General features: G+C 35.9%; 1 protein-coding gene across 3 annotated transcripts in view; it reads left to right on the forward strand.

Annotated features, from left to right (window-relative positions):
- UBAP1 (ubiquitin associated protein 1) overlaps window positions 1-19,586 on the forward strand; it is a 71,807-nt gene that overhangs the window by 26,146 nt on the left and 26,075 nt on the right. For all 3 annotated transcript variants that reach the window (XM_056805988.1, XM_056805987.1, XM_056805989.1), the window contains one exon: window positions 15,943-15,983. In XM_056805988.1, coding sequence (XP_056661966.1) covers window positions 15,950-15,983 — 34 coding nt within the window. In that variant the 5' untranslated portion in view covers window positions 15,943-15,949. The remainder of the gene's footprint in view (window positions 1-15,942; window positions 15,984-19,586) is intronic.

The raw sequence follows: 19,586 nt of genomic DNA on the forward strand, positions 1-19,586 counted from the left end.
TGGGTTCTTAGCCATTCCAGGATCTACCTTGGTTTTGTCCTGTTTCCATAGCCTTTGGGACCCAGGGTCGGTTCTGTGACATAATGATCTCAGAGGGCTTTAAGTAAAGAATTATGAAAGAGTTATCTGACTGGTTACCATATTGTTTTGTGTAATTGGTTTATAAATGTCTTAATACATTGTAGCATACAAGCATATAATGTATAATTTATTAAATTTAGTTTTTGTGGTAAATTTTATATACTTTCTTTGAGTAATTAATATTCTAATACTTTAATTAAAAGTTGAGCATCAGACCGTTGGTTGAGAATATAACTATTGTTCCAGAGTATTTAGTTTGTTAATTTTGTCAAGAACATACATTGAAATTAAACAGCTTACATTTATTTTTTTTTTTAACTCTTACCTTCCATCTTAGAATCAATACTATAAATTGATTTGACAACAAAAGAGTAGTTAGGACTAAGCAGTGGAGGGTTAAGTGACATCTGCCCATGGTCATTTAGCCAGAAAGTCTCTTGAGGCTAGATTTGAACCCAGGACCCCCATCTCTTGGCCTAGCTCCCAATCCACTGAACCACCTAGCTGTCTCTTTCATATGTTTTTCAATACTTTAAGTAAAACTGTTAGTTTTCTTAGGTTTCAGATTACTTATTATTGTTGATGTTCTCTGTAGTAAGTGTAATAAGGGAACGTGTTAACATATAGTCACTTAAGGCAAACAGCCTTTCCATTTCCTTCAAATAAAATCATTGGGTGTGAACTATAATACCAATACATTAATATAGGGACAGAAGTGTAGACTTGGTACAGATTTTAGAATTCTTACTCTCTGTATTGTAAAAGGTTATAATTATGGTTGAGACTGAATGTAATAATTATTTTTGGTCACCAAGGATTTTATTTATAAAATCCTAATGAAACACCCAAGTCAGCTGGAAATTTTATGGTGATTTAATTGATAGTGGAGGAGATTAAGGAGAAGGAAGAAGGAAAGGAGTAGGTTTCTCCCTCTGCCCATCTCCTGCTTGACTTGTACCAAGTGGGGAAATTAGGAGATAAGGTTTTGGAATATGAAGGAGGAAGGAGTCAGCTTGAACTCCAAAAAGGAAAGGGCTAAGCCAAGATTCCCGAACCTGAAATCGGCTCCAGGGCAAACTCACCACCAAACCCAGGCAAAATAACTGCCACCACTCCAAGATTGTCAGAACGCCTAGCACATTGTCAACCAGAGAGCACATTTCCTCTCCAGGGAAAGAGGAAGAGAGAGGATGTGACATGCCTTATAAAGATGGTATTATGTCACTTTCCTGTGTCTCATCTGTACCAATAATAGCTTAGCTTGACTTAGGACAGCCCAGGGGACTGTTTGCTTTTTCTTCACATGTCTGTTGAAGGCCAGTTCCTCAGATAATTCAATTTTGAGTTTGGTGCAGACTTTCCTAATTTTGTTAAACTAAGGAGGGTGGAGAAATGTAGGGTTCCCAAGACTTCCCAACACCTGATTCTGTTAGTCCAAGTATCTCTATTATTGATCAGGAAATAACTAAATCAGATCTTATAAAGTATGGTCTGATTAGGGTGGAATATTTTTAAAATTCACAGTATAGAATCAAAAGTAGAGACTGGAACTCAGGTCTCCCAGTGCTCAGTAGTATTTCTTTCCACTACACCATTCTTTTTGGTATATGCTTTTCTTTTTGTTTTGTTTTGTTTTGTTTTGTTTTGTTTTGTTTTGTTTTGTTTTGTTTTGTTTTGTTTTTGGTGGGGGAGAGAGAAATTCAAGGTAGGGGTGATATTTTCTCATTCCAGGCATCTCCTTGTAACTTTTTCTCCTATAAAGTGTTTCTCTATGTTTTCTCAATACATTTATTAGTGAGAGGATGCTGCTGTATAGTATATTAATAGCTCACGTTTACATAGAGGCAGTGAAGTGCAGCAATGGATAGAGAATTGGGTCTGAACTCAGGATCATCTGATTTCAAATTCAGCTTTCAGAGACTTTTATTAGCTGTGTGTCCCTTGGCAAGTCATTTGACCTCTTGCCTCAGTTTCCTCATTTTTAGAATGGGGATAATAATAGCTCCTACCTTTCAGAGTTGTGAAGATCAAAAGAGATAATAATTGTAAAGTGCTTATCTTTTAAGATCCTTTATCTATGGCCTGATAAGTTAGAGCATGCCAGTATTATCTTCATTTTACAGGGAGGAAACCGAAGGTACAGAGGGATAAAGGGATCTCATCATGAGCACACAGCAGTGTTCCCTCAAATTTCAGTGATGTTGAAATTAGCTGGTATTTATTGGTGAAGATACTGACTTGAAATTGCCAGTTTGCTTTTTTTTTTGCTTGATTTTCAGGTAATCCAGTCAGTTCTTTTTTTTTTTAAACCTTACCTTCCATCTTGGAGTCAATACTGTGTAGAGAAGAATGATAAGGGCTAGGCAATGGTGGTCAAGTGACTTGCACAGGGTCACACAGCTAGGAAGTGTCTGAGGCCAGATTTGAACCTAGGATCTCCCATCTCTAGGCCTGGCTCTCAATCCACTGAGCTACCCAACTGCCCTCTGGACTAGGAATTCTGAAAGCTGCTGATTCTGTCTCCTCTGCTGCTGGCTTGTAGAGCTTGGCAATGTGAGCTATTTTGCCCTGTGGCTAGGTCTTCACCACAGCAGTGCAGGCTTAAAAGGGCCTGGGACTTCAAAGGATAGGTCTGGGGTGCTCTATTTTTAGTGTAGTCTGGGTCCCAGGATCCCAAAGTTCCTAAGGATTACAATTCTAGCTTCACTATAAAGGAGGAGCTAAATACCTTCATTGTTACAATCAGGAGGTAGCTAAATCCAATCTTCACAATGCCCAGGTTTGAAACCTGGTATAGCATGTGGGGGGTAGGCCAACACTCTTCCGTGTACAGTTTTGCTTCTGGTTCCCCCATATTCCCTGAAAATCAACTCTCTGCCTACCTTTTAAGTTGTGTTCAGCAGGAGAACCCCTCACTCAGTCTTGCTGTTGGTTTTTGACTCCTGCCATTATGAGGTGCTTTTTAAAGATTGTTTTGGAAGGATCCTCAGAGTGGTTTCAACTTTAGCTGCTACTAAGAATAAGAAATTGCCAATTTGCTGTCATTAATGTATATTTATATGAATATATAATAACCATATTGCTTTAACTGTATTATACTTACAGTCGAGTTGACAAATTCAGTTTTATCAGTATTGTTTTTATTTAAATATTTTATTTTCCCAATTCCCAATAACAATTTTCAACATAAGTTTTCTGAACTTATAAGATTCACATTGCCTCCTTCTCTCCCTTCCATCTTTCCTCCCAAAAATGGGTAAGCAATTTGATCTGGATTATACATATATTACATAAAACATATGTCCATATTAAACATTGCCAGTATTATTGAAGAATTATTTATTTTCTGGTCTTAATTACATTATTTTGTATTGCTGCATTTGCAATTAACAGATATTTTGTGGTATTTTCTGTTGACTTTTTGACTTTAGAGGTTAAGAATGGGAGGAGAAATGAATTTGATATTTTTTTCCAAAATTAGAAATGAATGTCTAGATACTGACATTTTCATGAATATAGTTTTTGCAGTTCTTATGAATTCAAATGAGTAGAAACAATTATTATAGATGTGGAAATTTTATTGACCCCCAATCCCTTGTACACTTGTAAGCCTTGATTGTTATTCTCATATAACCAGTTATTCACCAAGCATTTATTAAATGCCTGATAGGCACTGTGTGCAAGTTAGGAACTGGAATAAAAAGACATAAATGAGATTGCCTGTTATGTCTTAGAACTCATTTCCTTCAAAGCTCACCTCCTTCATGAAGCCTTTTCTGATTCCTCCCAAATTCTAGTGCTTTTTCTCCCCCTAAACAATATATTTACCTTGAATGCAGGGTCTGACTTAGTTTGTGTCTTTGTATTCTCAGCATCTAGCACAATGCCTAACATAGTAGATACCGAGTAAATTTTCTTTATTCTTTTCTTTTTCAAATTAATTTATTTAGTCAATTTAGAACATCATTCCTTGGTTACAAGAATCATTATTTCCCTCCCTCCCCTCCCCCTCCCCCTTCCTGTAGCTGACATGCAATTTCATTGGGTATTACATGTGTCCTTGATCAGAACCTAATAAGTTTTCTTGAATGATTGATTATATTTAAATATTTAAGCTGAGTTTTTAAGGAGACTTTTAAGTACCACTAATGTTTTTGGTATGAGGTACTCACCCCTTCCCTCACCTCTCCCAAAAAATTCAAAGCGACATATTACTTTGTAGTTTTTTACAAGGTAAAAACTTGGCATGTGAACTTGAAATGTATTGGTAGGACAGTTTCATTATTTTAACAAGCATAAGAAATATCCTTGAGTATTTTTAAGGGGTCCATATCACTATATATACTCCCTTTACTACAATCCTTCTTTGCCATAATGGAGGTATTCATGTGCTGCTGGGCTGAAAATTTATCAATCTAGTGATAACCCTATCTGGATTTAGTTCTCCAGAGTCATTTGACTGTTTTTGAAGTCTTTCCAGTTTGGTAGTCTCAGAGATTGTGTTCCATTTTTGAAAACTCAAGATCACCTCTTTAATATGATGAAATATTAAAAAAGGACATCAAGGGAAAGATTTGCTAAAAAGTATGGGGATTTTGTTTTACTATTTAGAATAGATCTCCAACCTTGACCTCCACTTCCATGATTCTTGTCATCTGAACAACATTATTTGTCTGGAAAATAGACATGACTAAGACAGCCTCCCTGAAGAATTTCCCTGTAGCAGATTGCAGCAGCACTAGTCTTTCCCCTTTGGTTCTTTAGTTTCTTAACCTTTATATAGAAAACACTTATAATTTAAAAAATACAAGTATAAAACTGATTTTATATAGTACCATATTAGATATTTTTTACTGTCCCTTCAAGATTTGCAGAATAATTTAAAACTTGTATTTAGCAGACAAAAGAACTTAGAGCAAACAAGTTCTTGCATGTATAGCAACTGATATTATCATTTTTGAACCAAGTAATAAATATTTAGCCTTTGTCAGACTTGGGAACTTTTTTGAATATACTTTTCTGGGTTCCATTCTGTTTATAGGTTTCATAAAGAATTGTGTCATAAATTTTTAAAATGTAGGTCATTGTTTTTCCCCTTTCATTTAACTTCACCGTATGATTGTTTTTATATTGTGAAATAAGGGGGAGGGTTAAATAAGGGTTCAAAAAATATATATATAAAACAGGTTTATTTAGCTAAAGGGAGAGAGGAAGGGGAATTAGGGAATAACTAACTCAACCCAAAACATATTAAAACGCTTATAACTACTTATAACTATACTAAACTAACTCCTTAAATTATTAAATAAGATTTGAGAGGATTTGATAGGAGCAGAAGCCAAGGGCCAAAGAATCTCACACAACTGGAGTCCTCTTGGGCTAAGATGAAGTCCCAGTAAGATGAGTAGCTCTGCAGGTCCACACAGGTCCACATAGAGGGGAATGATGATTAGCACACACACAGTGTCCCCCAGTGTGAGGTAATCACTCACTCAGCCACTCCTTCAGGATGGTCCAATTTCCTGACAGCTTCAAAGTCTTTTCCTTCAGAGAGAGACACCACCACTCACTACTTGCCTTCTTCCCGGAGACAGCCAACTGTCACTCTGTACTCACTCTCAGCTCCTGAGTGTTTCAGAATGTTGGCCTGCAGGGTCTCCTGCTTTTAGCTTGCTTCTGCTAAATCCCTTACAACATTGTTAACTTCTTAAATACATATATACAGTTGGTGTTTAAAAAGATGTAGTGGCTCAGTGGATTCAGAGCTAGGCCTACCAGAACCCAAGTTCAAATCTGGCCTCAGACACTTCCTAGCATTGGGACTCTAGGCAAGTCACTTAACCCCCATCACCTAGCCCTTGGAATCAATTACACAGTATTGATTCTAAGACAGAAGGTAATGTTTTAAAATAAATAAACAAGAAGATACAGTGTTTGGAAAGAGAGAATTGGCAATCATCCTATATTATACCCTAACCAGGTTATTAAAGGTCATTGTGGTTAGGCCCAAACATCACATTTTAGAGAAGACTTGAAAACTGCAACAGAATACTTGGGCTGTTGTGGTAGCCTAATGTTAATAAACTGATGGCCTCTAGTACTTGTGAGTGCCAGAACAACAAAGAGTTTAGCTGTGGACTTCAGGAGATCTAGGTGTGAATATCCACTATTCCACAAACTTGTGTGACCTTGGGAAAATAATTTATTGGAGTCAGCGTTTCCCCATTTAATGACATATTTAAGTTGACATTATTGGCATTGCTGCAATCCTATTACATACATATATGTTATCTATTCTCTCTGTCAACACCAGCCCCTATGTTTTGTTTCCATTGTGTGGTTTCTTGGCCAAATGCGATCTCACCTGACCAGTTCAGCCCTCTTGAACAGCTGGACCTAACATAAAAGAACTAGGGCACCAACCACCTAAATTTTCTATCTATGAAAAAACTCTTTAGGCAATATTTAGGACTACATGACTTGCTGAAAGTACATTTTTCTTAATAAATTTGATGAAATCAAATTTCATGTGGCCTCCTATACATAAAGATCATGTAAAGGTCATGTAAGATTCACTATTGAAAAAATTTAGATCCTTCTCTTCTATACCCCCAGACTCTTTTTTGAGCCCTTAATCTCCTTAGCTCTCTTTGTGTACCGTTTTGTTTTTCTGGAAGACTGCTTTCTGTCCTTGAAACTTTATGAGGAAGAAGGGATGGCTCCCTTATACTGGAAGGATTGGCTTACTCTTTGTTTTACAGCATCATTTCTGTGGCATCCCAGGTATAGTCTAATATTGAAAGTATTGTTGATGTATTAATATTGTAACCTGTGACCAAACTCATGGCCATATTATTTCTTGATCATTGTATTTAATTGGCACTCTATTAATTCTGACCACTCTCCAAACCTACATACAGCCCAAAGGTCAAGAGAATTCCTGGGGCTGGGTGTTAGCTGCTACAGGGTCCTAGCTCCTACCTTGACAAACCAGATTCCTTACCAGGACACATGTTTGATTAGCCTCCTCTTTGATCTTGTGGTTGCCAGTTGAGCCAATGACAAATCCAATGCCATGTCACATGTTCATTAATTACTTCCCATTTCCCATTCCTTGATTCTCCAATAAAAGACTAGGGACATGTGTAGCTCTCTCTTTTCCACTATCAGAGGAGCATGCATGCTGGAGCCCATGTTGTTGAACTCTTCATTTCTGAGTCTTTCTTCCTTTATTGTGTTCCCTCTCTCTCTATCCCCTTCACCCAGTTTCCAACGATTTCTAACTTCCCTTCTCAGGTGTCCACCCATGAATATATTAATTTGTGGGTGCAGGCAGCTACACTTTACAGAGCAGTGACTTCATCTTCACAGATGGCTTTCCTTTCAAATTTCATGCTCTTTGCTTATACTGTTCTCTTAGCATTTTCTCTGAATGTGAATCTATATTTGTGTATGCACATATAAATGGGGATATACTTTTTGTTTCTTTCTTGAAAATACCCAATTGGATGATTCATTTATTTAAGAAACTGTTAAATGCAGCAAGATGTTAAGAGCAATAGATTTAAGGTTAGAGGACCTGTATTTGAAGACTTGCTGTTATTTGTTTCAGTACTTAATACAGTACCTGGTGCACAAAGGATGTTTAATAATGTTCGTTGACTCTGTGATCTTTACAAGCAACTTTACTTCTTGAGCCTCATTTTCTTCACTTATAAAATAAGAAATTTACATTAGATGACCTAAGATTCTTTTTACCTCTAGATCTGTGATTAAATTATATTCTGAATGATTTAGCATTAGTATAACTTAATTACTTCATTTGGTTGTATCAGTCCATCTTTTCCATTTATTCATGTTAAGGATTCTCATTTGCTTTTTTTACCCTGTTCTTTCTTTGGTTCCTGCTCTAATTTTTTTAGGGCTCTTGCCACCATTAGGCATTTTACAAAACATTGACAATGCTCTCTTGCTTCTAAGCTGAAAGAAACAGCAATACATAAAGTGAGTAGAAGAAATGTTCATACAGGTGATATTTGAAATGCTGCTAAGTCTTAGTCAGTGTACTCTTGACCTTATAATGCGAAACATCATCTGCCAAATATGCTGATTTGCAATGTCTAGTGATAAGGTAGTAGTACAACCATAGATAATGAAGAATCCTGAAAGGAATATCTTTAAACCAGTCATTGAACAAACATTTATTATTACATTCTCATTGTGTTATGTGCTAGACACTTTTTTTTTCTTCTTTCTGGCTTTTATGTTTTTTTTTCCCTGATGTAGATAGAATTTTCTTCTATTTTTGTCTATTTGTTTTAATATTTCTTCTCATCTCATGGAGTCATTGGCTTCTACTATTTGGCTAATTCTTAATTTTCAGAGAATTTGTTGTTAGGGTAAGATTTTGTCCTCCCTTCTGTCTCCCTTTTTTTCTTTTTATACTTTTTTATTCCAACCTTTAAATTACCTTTCCAAATTTTCTTCTATATCTTTTATTTCTTTGGTTTTTTTCCCTTCTAGTTTTCTTATTTACTTCTAGTTCTTATTATTAAACTTTGGTTCATCTGGAAATTCTAGTTGAATTTATATCTAGACTGTTTTTCTTTAAGATTTTGCTTCTAGGTGTATTGGAGTCTTTCACATCTTCTGAGTTTGTTTTGAGCCTTCCTGTCACAATAATAGCTTTTTATGGTGACATTCTTTTTTGTTTGCTTGCTCATCTTTCAGCCTACTTTTCTGATTTTTGAAGTTTCATGTTAGGATTGGGCTGTGGCCATTTCTGGAAGGTCAATGTTAGCACTGGTTCTGCTTTTTAGGGAAGCTATTGAATATTGTGTTATTCCTGTGCTCCCAAAGCAGTTTTGATCTAGGGCAGAGTCTGATCATTGATCCCTTGGTCTGAGCTGTGCCAAGTTCCTAACTTGGTTTTGATCTGAGCAACATTAGATTGCTGCTGGACTCAGCAAGAACTCTGTAGGTTTCTCTTTGGTCTTTGATTCCTGCCCTGCTTATTCCATTACAGGCTTCAAATTGGACTGGCCTTTCATATAGCTCCTGTGCTTAGCACACTGACTTTCACATTGTATGTGTAATACTTAGATGTTGATTGATTTGTTTCCCTCCCTTTGTCCTTATCAATTAAATTTTCACTAGCCTATAAGAACCTACATTAGGAACTATTGTCCCCTTTAGAGTTATATTTCCTCTCATTCATAAGTAAAATTCTGGAATTCTGGAAAAAAATTCTAGAAAAAAAGCTTATCTACTCGAAGTGCCTCAAACTCCTTTCTCATTTACTCATTAACTCCTTGTAGTCTGGTTTCTGATGTCATCTGACTCACTCAATTGAAGTAGCTGTCTTCAAAGTTGAGAGTAGTTTTTTTTAAAAAACCTCTTAACATTCTGTCTTAGAATTAATATTTCATATTGGTTCCAAGGCAGAAGAGAGGTAAGGAATAGGCAATTGGGGGTTAAGTGACTTGCCTAGAGTCAAACAGCTAGGAAGTATCTGAGGCCAGATTTGAACCTCAGTCCCTTTTGCTAGCTCATCTATAACTCCCTCTAACTTGGATGATCCATAAGGTTTCATCCAAGATCCACTTGTTTCTTTCTCTACACTCTCTCAGCAACCTCATCAACAACTGTCTACTGGTTGTTTGAAACTAGACGAATCAGTAACATCTTAAACTCAATATGTCTAAAATTTAGCTCATCTTTCCACTTTTTTAAAGATAAGAATTGAGAAAAAATAAATTTGTTCATTGAAAACTGTCAAAGGAGCAGCTGGATGGCTCAGTGGATTGAGAGCCAGACCTAGAGACAGGAGATCCTAGGTTCATAGGTTAAAGCATTATCTAGGAATACATGAATGTCATAGAGGAGAGAGACTCTTGAGAATGGAGGCATTCAATATCAGACTCAGTTGATACATTGGTTAAATTTCACGAGCTGATTTTTATCCTTTTTAAAATTTATTACAAGAGATGAACTATTTGGACAGGGGAGGAGGACATAATTTGGAGATGAAAGCAATATAAAAATAAAAGCTATCAACAGAAAATTTTAAGTCAGTTTATTTCTAGCCTTCAAGAAGCCCTTTGAACTCTTGCCACAAATCTCTCCTCACTCCAGTTCATAATGCCATTCAACTGTTAGTTATCTTACTGGTTGTTGCCAGTCTAACCATGTCACCCTAGTAAATTAATGGCTTGTTATCATCTCCAGGATCAAATAAAAAATCTTTTGTAGTTCAGTGCCCTTCATAACTTGCTCTTCTCAATGACTTTTTCAGTGTTTTACTTTTAGCCTGAGGGTGCCCTCCCCTTCAAGCTCCAGTTCTTAATACAGCAACACTGGTCCCCTTATTGTTCTTTGAACAAGACACTCCATCTTTTAGCTATAGGCATTTTTTACTGGCTTCTTCACCCCCACTCCCATATCTGGAATGTTCTCCCTCATCTCTACCTTCTAGCTTCCCTAATTTTCTTTGCCTTGGCTAAAGTTCCTAACCTACAGAATGCCTTTCTTAATCCCTCTTAATTCTAATGCTTTCCCTCTATTGATTCTTTCAAATTTATCCTATCTATACCTTGTTTATATTCAAGGTGTTTGAACATTGTCTCCATTAGACTGATAGTCCCTGAGGACAGGATCTTTTGTCTTTTTTGTGTTCCTGTTGCTTAGTACAGTGTCTGCATAAATAGTAGTAAGTGCTTAATAAATGGTTATTGATTGATTGACAGTTAAGGTTTTCCTAACTCCTCTACTTTTGGCTCTGGATGTTATCCATCTCTTCTTGTCTTTTCCCAATGCCAATTATTCTTGCTCTTTTTTTCCCCCCTTTTAAATATTATTTTATTTGGTCATTTTCAAACATTATTCATTGGGAAAAAAAGATCATTTTCTTCCCCCCCCCCCCTCCCACCACCCCTCCCATAGCTGACGCGTGATTCCACTGGGTATCACATGTGTTCTTGATTCAAACCCATTTCCATGTTGTTGGTATTTGCATTAGAGTGTTCATTTAGAGTCTCTCCTCAGTCATATCCCCTCCACCCCTGTAGTCAAGCAGTTGCTATTCATCGGTATTTTTACTCCCACAGTTTATCTTCTGCTTGTGGATAGTGTTTTTTAGATCCCTGCAGATTGTTCAGGGACACTGTATTGACACCAATGGAGAAGTCCATTACCTTTGATTGTACCACAATGTATCAGTCTCTGTGTACAATGTTTTCCTGGTTCTGTTCCTTTAGCTCTGCATCACTTCCTGGAGGTTGTTCCAGTCTCCATGGAATTCCTCCACTTTATTATTCCTTTGAGCACAATAGTATTCCATCACCAACAGATACCACAATTTATTCAGCCATTCCCCAATTGAAGGGCAGCCCCTCATTTTCAAATTTTTGGCCACCACAAAGAGCGCTGCTATGAATATTCTTGTACAAGTCTTTTCCCTTATTATTTCTTTGGGGTACAAACCCAGCAGTGTTTTGGCTGGATCAAAGGGCAGACAGTCTTTTAGCGCCCTTTGGGCATAGTTCCAAATTGCCCTCCAGAATGGTTGGATCAGTTCACAACTCCACCAGCAATGAATTAATGTCCCTATTTGGCCACATCCCCTCCAGCATTCATTACTTTCCTTCACTGTCATGTTAACCAATCTGCTGGGTGTGAAGTGATACCTCAGAGTTGTTTTGATTTGCATCTTCGCTGATTATCAGAGATTTAGAACACTTTTTCATGTGCTTATTAATAGTTTTGATTTCTTTGGCTGAAAACTGCCTATCCATGTCCCTTGCCCATTTATCAATTGGAGAATGGCTTGATTTTTTGTACAATTGATTTAGCTCTTTGTAAATTTGAGTAATTAGACCTTTGTCAGAGGTTTTTGCTATGAAGATTGCTTCCCTTCTCATTTTGGTTATATTGGTTTTGTTTGTACAAAACCTTTTTAATTTGATTTGTCAAAATTATTCATTTTACATTTTGTGACTTTTTCTATGTCTTGCTTGGTTTTAAAATCTTTCCCTTCTCAAAGGTCTGACATGTATATTATTCTGTGTTCACCTAATTTACTAATAGTTTCCTTCTTTATATTCAGGTCATTCACCCATTCTGAGTTTATCTTGGTGTAGGGTGTGAGGTGTTGATCCAGACCTAATCTCTCCCACACTGTCTTCCAGTTTTCCCAGCAGTTTTTGTCAAATAGTGGATTGTCCCAAAAGCTGGGGTCTTTGGGTTTGTCATAGACTGTCTTGCTGAGGTCATTTACCCCAAGTCTATTCCACTGATCCTCCTTTCTGTCTCTTAGCCAGTACTAAATTGTTTTGATGACCACTGCTTTATAGTATAGTTTGAGATCTGGGACTACAAGGCCTCCTTCCTTTGTATCTTTTTCATTATTTCCCTGGATATCCTTGATCCTTTGTCCTTCCAAATGAAGTTTTTTTTTTCCTAATTCAGTAAAAAAAATTTTTGGACGTTCAATGGGTATGACACTAAATAGATAAATGAGTTTGGGTAGGATGTTCATTTTTATTATATTGGCTCGTCCTACCCATGAGCAGTTAATGTTATTCTTGCTCTTAAAAAGCATTTTTATTGAAATAATTTGTTTCATAACCCCTTTGTTTTCCAACATATCCTCTCCCCTCAAGAATAAAAAAAGAAAAGATGAGGTAAAAACAGGCAATATTAGTCAAATCCCAGGGGACAACTGGGTGGTACAATGGACAGACTACCAAGCCTGGAGTCAGGAAGACCTGAATGAAAGTCTAGTTTCAGATACTTACTAGCTAGATGACTTTGGACAAGTCATTAAACTCTGTTTGCCCCAGTTTCCTCATCTGTAAAATAAACTGGAGAAGGAAATTTCAAACCATTCCAGTATTTTTGATTATGAAAATGCCAAATGCAGTCAGAGTTGAAAATGACTAAAGTGACTGAATAATAATAACAAGAATCAATTAAGTCCAATGGTATATATATTATATTTTACCTCCATAATCACTTCACATCACCTCTGCAAATGGAGGAAGGAGGTTCATTCTCACATCTCTTCTTTGGTGTCAGACTTGGTTATTATGATTAAATAATGAGATTTTTGTTGTTACTGTTCTTTCCATTTCCATTGTGATTATTGTATATATTGTTTTTCTGGTTTACTTATTTTCGTCTGTATCTGTTCTATGTTTTCCTGTGCTTCTGGTACTCACTCTCTCTTCTGTGACATTGAACAAGTCTCTTATCTTTTTCTGTCTTGGTTTCCTCCTCTGTAAAGTTAGAGTTGGGCTAGATAACCTCTAAGGGCCCTTCAAGCTCAAATCTTGTATAGATTGTTCCCTTTCTTATGATTCTAACCCTAACATCTCTTAGAATCTTGCTCCCCTCGTGGCCAATCTCAAGGATCCTTTTCTTAACCCCCTAAATTGTTAGTGCACATAAGATATGAAATAAATGAAAGATTCTAAATTGGACTAAGGGATTGCTAGTATGACGTGTAAATAATCTATAAACATTTGTGAAGGATCTATTATGTGTATGTCAATTACTGTGCTAGGTTCAGGGGGGATACAAATATAAAAATAACATACCCTCCAAGAGTTTATATTCTCCTTTCACCAAAGCACACCAGAAACCCACCTAAGACTTAATAAGTTCCAGGGGGTTGCATGAAGCATATAAACAACTAGTCAGCCAGGATTTTCACCAAGGCTATCCTGCCTCTAAGACCAGCACTCTCCTCAATGCTACATGGCCTTTGTATTTGTTAAGTGAGAGACAACATGGCATAGTGGATAAAGGACTAGCTTTGGAGTCAAAACAACCAGGTTGTCTGGCTATTGCTTTATCCTGACTTTGTGACTTGAGGCAAGTCACAACCCATTGGTGCCATCCAAGACTTGAGTTACAAAACAGTTGCAGATCTATATTGATCAAGAGAGTTTTTTCACCACGAATCTGCTACACTGATGAAAACACAGGTTTAGGCTTTAAAAAAAAAATTAAAATTCAGTTTCTTATCTATACACATGTTATAGCTGTCAAAGACAATGTATTCTCAAAGGCATGGACTATTTGATTTTCATCTTCATATTTCCATTACTTTGCACATAGGATGAACTGTATGCAAGTTTTGTATCCATGTTAATCTTAAATTCATTCTATAGTATTTGTTCAGCATCTATGGCTGAGAATGATGGATTTGTTATCTCAGAGAACCTGGGCTCATATTCCAACTGTGCTACTTTTACTGTGTCACCTTTGTTCTCTCTTCAAAAATCTCTGGAAAGGCGAAGGGAGTTGGGGATGGCCTATGTGATGTTTCAGGTGTATTTCAAACCTAAATCATTTTAGAGTCCTATAGCTCTAAAGAGAAGTGTACAGACCTGTTCTGAATTTGGGGGATGTCTGACTAATGGTAAGAGAATATAGCAAAGACAATTTTTAAACCTGTGAGTTTGTGTGATACAGTATTAGTGAAAGATGTAGAATGAAGTAAATAATGGTTTGAGGTAGGTATGAGTAGGAGAAAGTGAATTATTAACCAGAAATTTCTTATTAAACTGTATGTCTTCAATTTGTTAATCTTGTAACAAATGATATTTCTTGAAGAAAATTGAATTGTTTCAGGCTAAAGTATATTAATACATTGATTTAGAACTGAGAGAACTGAACAGATTTGTAGAATGATCAGGTGGTTTGATTAAAGTTTCTTGCTCTGGTAAATTAGGAAGTGTGCAAGAAGTAAACATCTTTAGTGAAATCTGAACTGATTTTATTTGTGTAGGAAAGGACTTTGTACCTGCTTACTTCCAGGATTTGAATGCACTCAGATCCTTAGTGAGCTACCTATTTTTATAGTGTTACATACCTGTTAATTTCCTGCTGAAGAAATTTCATTTTTAATAAACTGTTAGTAAGGATTGAAGATCTTCTACTTACGTATATTTCTTAACAAACTAAATTAGGTTTTCAAATTCAGAATGAAATAACTGCAATTTAAGCTTTAAAAATAGCCATATGCCAATAAATGAAATCTTCCTTTAGATATTGACGATAGATATTTGTCCATGTATGGATAATGTGCTCTGCAGATGCTTAATTATTAATAAGTAGCTATGTGGTAGGGTGATAAGATGCTGGATTTGGAGTCAGAATGACCAGAGATCAAATTCTGACTTGGACATTTAGTAGCTGTGATGAAGGACTGACTAAGACATAAATTCTCTCAGGCTCATTTGTTAAGATGAAGAGGATAATTAGCACCTACCTTTATAGGGTTGTTTAGAGTATCAAGTCATGAGATAATATGCAAAGTATCTCTCAAACTGTGCTATGTATATGCTAGATATTATTTTTATTTCAAAGCATGTGGAATTTTTTTAATGCATATTTTTATCCCTAGGCCTAGTCTCTCTGTCTCTCTGTCTCTTTGTCTCTCTGTCTCTCTCTTTCTCTCTGTCTCTCTGTCTCTCTCTGTCTCTGTCTCTGTCTCTCCCCCCCCGCTGCCCCCCCCCCCCCCCAATACCTTCCATCTTGGTTCCAAGGCAGAAGAGTGATAAGGGCTAGGCAGTGAGGGTTAAGTGACTTGCTCAGGGTCACCCACCTAGGAAGTGTCTTGAGTTCAGATTTGAACCTAGGACCTCCCCGTCTATAGTCCAAGATTTATTTATTTATTTTTTGCTTGGCAGGTTGTGCCTTATTAACTCATTAACAGGGATTGTTGTCTTTGATGAGAACCTGTTTTCCTATTTGCTTTCTTTTTGATGTCTTGATTTCTCTTACAAACTATATTTAGATATCCTATTGTATATTTATATATTTAAGTGTATAATATGCTTAATTTTTGTTTTTCAGATTCTAAATGGCTTCTAAGAAGTCGGGTTCAGATTTTCATGGTAAGTGGGATTTTTATTTCTACCTTGAGTTGGTCAGAGATTTTGTAATTATTTAGTATATATAGTTCAGTTATTTTTCTGTTTTCTTTAAAAGAGATAGTTTGAAAAATGGGAAGTTTCACCCAGTAACATAAAACAAATTAGAGATACTTATTCCCTCAGAGTCTGCTTTTTTTGCCTCAGAATATATCTACTTAATTTTGGGCATTTGATATGTGAAACTTAGACATGGGGTGGAAGTAAATGTTTTTGGTCAATGTTCAACATTAAATCTTGTTTTTTTAAGTGAATGGTTTTATTCACAACTGGTTCTCCAGCTTTCCTTCACAAGTACTACACATTCTGTAAAATATTTTCCACTGTAATCTATATTATGAATTTTCACTTGATTAAATCTCATACTGTTCTGATACAACAAGCAAAATAAATAATTAAATTAATGTAATGATGGCTAACACTACTATACTACTTGCTATGTGCTAGGTACTATGTGAAATTCACAACAATTATTATAATATTTGATATTCATAACAACCCTGCAAGATATGCTTTATTATTCCCATTTTACAGATGAGAAAATCAAGGGAAACAAATTAAGTGACTTGCCCCAATGTCACACAAGTTAATAAGTGTCTGAGGATTTAGTCTTCCTAACTCCAGGGCCATATCTCTTGATATAGCAAAGTAATAAATTTAAAAAAGTTAATAAAATAATTAAATTGATTTAATAATGATTAAATTAATAATGGTTATCTAATTATGCTAAATAAATGTCAAAAGAATTATATAGAAACATACTAACCAGTTTGTATCTTAGTGTTTTGCCCATTGGTTTACTTAATTATGGCTAATAATGATGACAGTAGCTTCTAAACTTATATGATTTACAGAGAGCTTTATATATAAGTATTTAATCCTCACTAAACCTGTGAGGAAGGTAATATATTTTTATTATTTTTTTATTAATCCCATTTTATAGATAAGGAGCCTGGGCTTTAAGCGTGCTACAAAGTATTTGCTTAACATTATACAGCTTTTAAGGGGAAGACTTAAAACTTGAAAAGCAGTAGAGACAATTTTGCTATCCTCTATGATGGGAATAAAGTTGTCTAGGAATAGGAATATACTTTCCATAGGAAAAAAGTATGTAGTGCTGGAAAGAGTACTGGATTTGGAGTTGAGGACCTGGATATTGTGTGATTTGGGGCAAGCCATTTAATTTGCCTTATGCCATTTTTAAAATGAATAGGTTGGTGTACTTGTAACCCCCTACTATTAAAAAAATTTTTTTGCTCTGTGAATTACTATAGTGAGGTTGAAAAGTAAATGTTAAGTCAGGCCTAGAGAAAGAATGATAAGTAGATATTTGAAATTGCCTTTGGATCTCTTAGCTAGGATACTTGAGCCTAGGTCAATCAAACCTTAAAAAAGAGTAATGATTGTAACAGTTAAATTTAGTTTCTCTGCCAAAAGTATTATATTTTTGTGAGATTTCTTAAAGATTAAGAAATAAAGAAGATACAAAATAAGAAAATCACGTGTCTAGGAGGGCTGAAAATCCCATTCAATTTCACTTACTACATCTTGAGAGACACGTGTGCTTAGAAGCAGAAGCAGGGAGAGGGGCGAAGTAGGTGGAGAGTCAGTTTAAATACAAATTGTGTTCTCTCACTCAGGTGAGGAGTCAGGGGGATATTATAGGGAATTCTGGGAACTACCAAGGACTTCTGGGAATTGAAGTCTGGGGTTCAAATCTCCATTTTACATGATGGATGATAGAAAAAGGAAAAGGAGTAAAGAAAGATAACCTAGTAAATGTAAAAACTTTGAACTTGTACCCTTCAAAAAGACCAGAAGCTAGGTTTTACAATTTGGTGCTTTCATCTCATTGAAACTGTAGAGAAAATAAAAGAGGAGAGCTAAGAGAAAATAATCCACATTCTGCTTTTATTTTGTCAGTTTAAGCAATCCAGAGGCGTAACTTGAGATTTTCTAGGTAACCTTTCCAAGCTTTCTTGGAAATCAGCAAGCATTTTAAAAGCATGTAGTGCTATAGGCAATGAGATCCACTTAAAACAATCTATTTTCAAGGGAAACAAGTTATACCATGTATAAATATATACATAATAAATACAAGATAATTAAATATGAAGTAATGGGGGAGAGTAAGACCCAACAGTTGGGAGGAAATCAAGAAAGGCTAAATTTAGAAAGTGGAACTTTATTTTAAGAGAAGAAAGGGATTTTGAGATATAGGGATAAGAAGGGAGCAGATTCCCTCTCTATTACATATGGGGGCTAGCCAGTGCAAAGGCATGGAGATAGGAGATGGCAAATCCTTAAAAAAAAAAATCCCCTTGCTTTTCAGAACCATTTTAGTGTCATGGGCTTCCAAAGCTTTTTGCTTTCTTAATTTTACAAAATTTTGAGGGGTTATCACCAGATGCAACCTTGGCTTTGCATTTTTATTTGTCCTCTTTTGGAGTAATGCTGACTTTTAATGAAATTCTTCAGGTTAATAGAGTGAATATTTGTAATGGGGGATTGCTGTCAGAAATGCTGGTTTTTCTGGTTGGAAAAAATACTTGGCTTTTTATTGTACTACCTTATGCCCAGCATTTACATAATTGAAAATTCATTTTTATAACTTGAGAGAAATATGTCCTGAAATCTAAATAGTTTAAAAATTTGTATGTAATTAAAAACCCCTTTTCAATTGACATACTATACCAATTGCCTACTGGGAGCTGTTTTCATGTGTATTGTGATTTCCCCCTTATTAATCATTAATTGCTCATTTAACATGATTTAATGCCCCCCCCCCACACACACACACTTTTGCAGGTGGCATCTGGTTTATAGATTTAAGAAAGTGTCTTGATTGGTGGGTCTTAATCTCTTAAAAATTAGTCAGAGCTTGAAATAACCATATTAGTTTAACCCCCATCATTTTTGATATGAGGAAAACTATCCAAGAGGCTAAAGTACCCATAGTTATACAAATAATCTTAAATTATGTGCTTCAGAATATAACTACATAACTTTGGACCTCAATTGTGAACCTCAGGAAGGGAAAACTAGAAGTAATTTATTTTGCTCAAGATTCAACTTGATAGAGACAGCTGAGGTGGCTCATTGGATTCAGAGCCAGGCCTAGAGATGAGAGGTCCTAGGTTCAAATCTGATCTCAGACACTTCCTAGCTGTGTGACCCTGAGCAAGTCACCCCTGCCCCCAATTGCCTAGCCCTTACCATTTTTCTGCCTTAGAACTAATATACAGTATTGATTCTGAGATAGAAGATAAAGGGTTAAAAAAAAAAAGATTCAAATCAAGTGGATAGTAAGTAGGTAGCATATTTGGAATTTAAACCAGGTCTTTTGGTTCTAGTGTCTTTCCACTATATCACATTGCTCTGTGGCATCTCATTAATAAGTCTCATTCCTCTACAATCTGTTTAAATGCTGTAGGAAACAAAGAAAACTTCAGTTAGGTAGATACTTTCAAAATGTAAATCTTAGCTGTAATTTTGCCACTGCCCAGTTTGCCTTTTTTTTTTAATCAGGAAAGAGACAAATCCTAAGAAAGGCTCTTAGAGAAATGA

This window comes from Monodelphis domestica, chromosome 7, assembly GCF_027887165.1.
Source record: "Monodelphis domestica isolate mMonDom1 chromosome 7, mMonDom1.pri, whole genome shotgun sequence".
Classification (NCBI taxonomy): Eukaryota; Metazoa; Chordata; class Mammalia; order Didelphimorphia; family Didelphidae; genus Monodelphis; species Monodelphis domestica.